At 40.7% G+C, this 5,924-nt stretch overlaps 1 protein-coding gene across 1 annotated transcript in view; it reads right to left on the bottom strand.

Moving 5' to 3' along the window:
* Positions 1–5,924, bottom strand: part of SLC7A11 (solute carrier family 7 member 11) — a 62,924-nt gene that overhangs the window by 54,700 nt on the left and 2,300 nt on the right. Inside the window, exons 2-3 of the mRNA XM_031064811.1 lie at positions 5,039–5,165; positions 442–557 (exon numbers count right to left, since the gene is read on the bottom strand). Coding sequence (XP_030920671.1) covers positions 442–557; positions 5,039–5,165 — 243 coding nt within the window. The remainder of the gene's footprint in view (positions 1–441; positions 558–5,038; positions 5,166–5,924) is intronic.

Here is a 5,924-nt window from a genome sequence, read left to right as displayed (position 1 = left end):
GGAAGATGACCTCATGTTGCTGTCTGCACTCAAGAGAACTACATTTCTTCATGACATCATATTTGGCATTCAATTGCCTCCTAAAACCAAGGTAAAGCAAAGCATAATCATTCTTCCATATCTCTGGCACTGCCTCACCGTCTCTTCGGGACTGAAATTGCTTCTACAAAAATAATGAAAATTTGGCCATAAATTCAAGTGGTAACACAATCAGCCTTGACAATAGATTTTCCCTGCCATTGATAAAGTGTGTTGTTCTTTTTGCTCCTGCATTTGTTCACAAACACACACACCCAGGCAAAATGTCACACAGGTGCCCCTGGCATTGGATGCACAGTAATTAATGATTTACACCAAGCAACAACCTGCTCAGTGTGCTACATTTTTTTTTCAATTTATATAATCTTTACCCTCCCCTGAAACCTAAAATGGGACACTTACTGATGCCAACTGCTGTGATAAGTTTAATGGCAAGTTCTGGGATTTCACACTGCATAAAGAAAGGCTCCAAGATGTAGCGTCCAAATGCCAATGATATCACTGCTGTGGCAGCAGGGCTGGAGGGAAAGAAAAACAAAGTCACAAAATTAATCTGTGATAGTACATAGTTATTATTCTTACTGGATCATGCTGTAACTTCACTATCAGGGAACTGTGAACCTTAATTTTGGTGCTTCCTTGTAGCTTTGCTGGCATGCAAAACCACAGTTTCTGAACATAGCACTGCTCAGTGATTCTGATATTGACTTCAACACTTCTTAACAGGGTGGCTCTTACAACTTCCATATTGCAAAGCAGTCATAATCGAAAAGGAAAAGTATCAATGGAAATCTTCATTCTCTCACTTGAAGTGAACATAGCCAGTGAGAGGAATGGCAGATTTGTCTTTACAAACAAGCTGTGGGTCTGCTGGTAGACAAAACTAGCACTGGGAGATAAAAGAAACAATGGGATGGATTCTACTGATTGATGAATGGAAAAAGATATTTGCTTTTGCAAATGAACTTTAGGTTTGCTGATAAATGAAATCAGGCATTGAAAGATGAAAGAAACAATGGGGAAGAAAAACCCCTAAATTCCACAAGAATTAAAAATTAAAAGGGAGGGTTGCACATTAGAGGGGAATCTTCGGTATCAGGCGTATGGGGAAGTCTGTACCTCTCAAGCACCTCAGCCAATGGAGAAAGAAAGAAGGAAAATGTGGCTGGGAAATTAGGATAAAAAGGAGGCTGTGTCCTCCAAAAAATTTGAGAGACCCCAGGGCAATGCCTCATGGCTTCTCCCTTTTTCGAACAAAGTAAAAGGATTCCTCTGTCTCCTTCTTGGACATAAACCTCTCGTGTTTGTGGATTAATTTTCCTAACACCAGCATCAGATTATATGGGCAACACCCCTCTCAAAAGTCAGTGAATTTTAGTGGCCAGTTATATCTCACCCCTCAGAGGCACAAGCAAATGAATTTCATTCACGGTGAGAATTCTGGTTTACTAAAATAAGCATCCAAAATCTACCCAGATCTTTTATTAAATTCTGGGACAGTCCAAATGGGATTTTCTAAAATATAAACAGAATTTTTTCCTCTTATTGACTAACAATTTCCTAGCATTGCAGGTAAAAGCAAAAATCCCTATAGTGTACCATAGAATATCATAAAACAATGGAATATGAAGAAAGACATAATGTTTCTTTATTTGGTCAGTTAGTGCTTTTCATGGTAAGAGTTAAGCTCTGCAATACCCTACAAAGTTGTTGCATTTACAAATTTGAAATGCTCATAATATTCATACAGCCTTTCCCTTTGAGGGAAGCCAATTGTTTGACAGAAGCCTTAGCACTGACACACATTAGTAGCAAATTAGCCTGTGCCTGCATGTTACTGTTCATGTTCCTTTTGGAAGGACATTTTCACTCTTTTTAGGACAGCTGGTGGCATCTGTGTTTTATCACATACACACTGTAGGACAAAAGAACACATGATTCTCAAAGGATTTCTGAGTTGAGCAAGAGTCCATGCAGATTTTTTGTGAAAAAATCTGCAACACCTCACTTCACAGAATTTCGATAAAAATTCTATGGAACAGGGTAAAAATTCTGCAGAGACGTTGTTTTCCATCAAACAGTAAAAGCATTTCCCACAAGGGAGTTGCACCCTGGAAACAAAACCCACTTTCTTTGTGCTATGACTTAACCCAGAAGTCACACACTGTGCTGGACCAAGCTGCAGAGCAGCACAGAACAGAACAATCTGCCTCAGGAAGTTTCTGCATGGATGAGCAAGGGCTGCTGCATGAGCATCTCCCACGCATGGGGATGTTCTTCTCACTGGCCAAAAAATGGCTTTACAAATTTTGTCTGGATTTTCACAGACATTTATTGACTTTACCTATTTCTAATTCGTATCAGAAGATCATCAGGCTTCTGGCTTTCAAGTACTGCAGGCAGCCTGCCATAAGTGGTTTTGGAGTACCCTAGATCAGATGAAAGATCAGATCTTTGGAGCTGTCCCAGACTTTTTTCCTTGGCCCCAGCTCCTTTCCCCAGAACTTGGATTTTGCCCTCCCATTTCAAGGAAAAGCCTTTTTAAAGAAGCAGTCACTGCTATCTATACCACCACTATGTTTCTAAAAGCATAGCTGCTAAATTGCACCTCTAATAAATAACTCTGACATTCCCATGTCTTGGGGGAGATGCTGCTGGCAGTGCAGTCAATCAGTGGAGGGGGAAGTTCAAAGAATGGAGCACTATTAAAAAAACACACAGCTGGGTGTTTAGGGACATAGCTGAGTGGTAGACTCAGCAGTGCTGAGTTAATGGTTGGACTCAATGATCTTGGAGGTCTTTTCCAACCTTACTGATTCTATGCTTTTCCTTTTGCTACAGTGCTCAATAGCTGTGTGTTCAGGAGCAGGTAGAAAGTGCATGACCAGCTTTCACTGAAGGGCAAGGATACAGGAAGACAACAGATGAGGACCAAGACAGGGTCCCAGCACATACTACAGGTGAGTCAGGCACCTGGCAGCACACTCTGATCCAGCCTTTGTTTAGGAACCACCAGAGTGAAGCTCTACAGACAATGCATTCACACTGCTGTCTTCCCTTGTTTGAAAAGTAGTTGTTGAGGGGTTTTTAAAGGTATATAAATATGCATAAAATACACACAACCTGGCTTTGGGAGAGAAAAAGGTTCACACTGAGTGCACTGAGTGAGAAGCAGTGCAGCGCAAGGCAGAACTAATTGGTATGTGGGCAGAGTAGTTAAGTGTGTCTTCCACTGTCAAATAGCAGCTTTAAAGAGATATATGAGAGCAGGAAATGTCTATTTTGGTTGTGACTCCTCTGTCAGCCTATGAGTGTGATAATCCAGCAATTTTTCAGAAGAAAAATCAGTCTAGCTGAGACGTGCAACATCAACTCCTGAAAACAAAAAATAAACGTATAAGCGGTCTCAAGTTCTTTGATGGTAGCAGTCAATTAGTTTCCTGATGCAGGAGTCAGATATAAAACTCTACACAGAGTTTCAGCAGTGCTCCTCTGGTCATTGCAAGTTATAACACGTGTGGCTTCCTCACAGCCTCTCAGACTGGGTGATTAAAGAATCCACTGATGTTCTCTCCCATGCAACACGATTATTTTCTGGGTGTGGGGCAGATCACGATGACTAAGAGCATTTATACAACACTCCTGGGACACTGTTGTACATAAAAAAGTAAGTATTCTGTGAGGAAAGGAATTTATGATGCTGCTGAACCAGGTGCAGATTAAGAGGGAGATTTGTATTACTGTTCCCTTTTGTTGATTCTCTGATGTGAAATGATATAGCTGTTCACAGAGACCTGTGAAAACATAGTTCTCATTCCACTGCCTGATCTTCCTCCTTGGCAAAAAGTTCATACAGTTGAGACATCTGCCCTTTCATCACATTTGGTGGAAATGATGCAGTTAATTCAAAGGTTACATTTTGGTGGGGAGGTAGTGTTGGACCATCTGACGTACAAAATTATTTCCTCTGGAAACAACACAAGGATTTATAGATTCATAGATTCATAATGACTCAGCACCGTCAGCACTTTTAAACTCAACAATCTGTGCTAGGACTTGTCAGTGTTATGTAAACGTGGCTGTGGTTTGAAATCATGCTTGTGCCTCATTTGTGACTAATCTGCTGATTGCGGAAGAGGGGGAAGAAGCGCTAACCAGCCTGAGGCGGGGGATGGAGCATTCCCAAAGTCATTTTGTATGAGTTGCCCTGCTCTACATGTATCAAGATCTCCAAACCCAGCACAACTGTAAAAACAAAAGGAGAGGCTACACGTGAGTTTGAGACGTTGATCCATTTACATTATGAAAGCTTATTTTATACAATTCAACACTTTCATATTGTAATTCTTCTGCACAAAGGCTGCATGAGTCACAGGTTTACACGCCAAGGCAATATACTGGACATTTTATGTATGTGAAGACAATGTTTCTTTATTTGGTCAGTTAGTGTTTTTCAAAGTATGAGTCAAGTTCTCGAACACCTCACGAAAAACAAAAAAATCAGGGCCCAAACTGATAAATAAAACATACATGGTGCCCCTAACTCTGAAAACTACTGGACAATAGTCTCACCGGGAGTTATTCCTGTATCCATAGACAACACTAATTGCTCCAGAAGGTAGTGCCAAGACTGAGAAAAGGTAAAGGTGACTTCTCTCTTTCACTGTACCATATCTAGGTATGGCTAACAACATTATTAGTGACATCAATGGACATAGTAAGCTTACCAAAATGAAGGCAATTTATTGAATTTTTGTGGCAGGGAGTTTTCTTATTTCCCCCATATATACACACGTGTCTCCTTAAACATTTCAAAGCTGATGAGCAGAATAGCATTTTTAAACTCTCTAAAGCAATCACAGTGAAAGAACACAGTTAACTGACCAAAATATATTTGATTTTTTTTTGGTTTTTTTTGCCCAGCATATATCAGAGATTTTTCTTTACGACTGACAAGTGCAGTGCCATCAGAAAAGAAACAGAGTCATGATGTACTTACCGAATGATGAGGAGTTCAACCCAGACCCTCACAAATGCGGGTAACGGGCCAAAGGCCTCCAGGATATAGGTGTAGTGACCACCAGATTTCTTAATGCATGTTCCTAGTTCAGCATAGCAGAGGGCACCTGTGAGAATTCAACAGTGCCAACATGAGAGATATCCAGAAATACCTATCAAAACATTTATAGCCTAAACAACAAAGCTTCCATGGCATCACAACTACTTTTTATACTTTTTAATTTTTTCCAATTAATTTTGAAAGTTTTAATTCACTCAATTAGACACGCAGTAAACCAAACCATTTATCCAGTTATATTTAAAGCCTCTGGACAAGCTATTTGCAATTACTACTGTGCTACTCAATATCTTGTGAAGAAGGACAAAAAATTGGGGTGTCACACCAGCCACCCTACTTCTCAGGCAGCCAGATTGCACTACTAAATGAAAGATTTCTGACACAATTGCTTGTTATCAAAGGCTGATCTACTCCTTTCAGCCTTAGAGGTGCCTGGCTCCAGCTCTGAAGGTCTGAAAACTGCATTGCCTCTCCTCAGCCATGGGCAAAAGCAACCAAATGACCAAAATTTGGAAGCAGGATCTGCAGAACAAGAATTTTCCTCAACACTACTCCTAACATCCTCCATACAAAACTCAGGGGATGGCTTAGTCACAGCTTTTTAACGCTGATGGATTGTTTTTTGCAGTGCAAATGCAATGGGAGGTCAGGAACCATCAGCCAGTTACAAAGCCGGGGCTCACGGCTCCACACGCGGACCACATCAACTGCGTTCCACAACCAATAAACACAGGCAGCCCTCTTGGAAGACTCTGAGAAGCCAGTAATGAACAGTAATAAAGTTTGTTAGCACTGCATCACACAGAGT

The sequence above is a fragment of the Geospiza fortis genome, unplaced genomic scaffold (genome assembly GCF_000277835.1).
Source record: "Geospiza fortis unplaced genomic scaffold, GeoFor_1.0 scaffold376, whole genome shotgun sequence".
NCBI lineage: Eukaryota > Metazoa > Chordata > Aves > Passeriformes > Thraupidae > Geospiza > Geospiza fortis.
The sequence above is the reverse complement of the archived record's forward strand: the minus strand, read 5'-3'. Positions and strand labels throughout refer to the sequence as shown.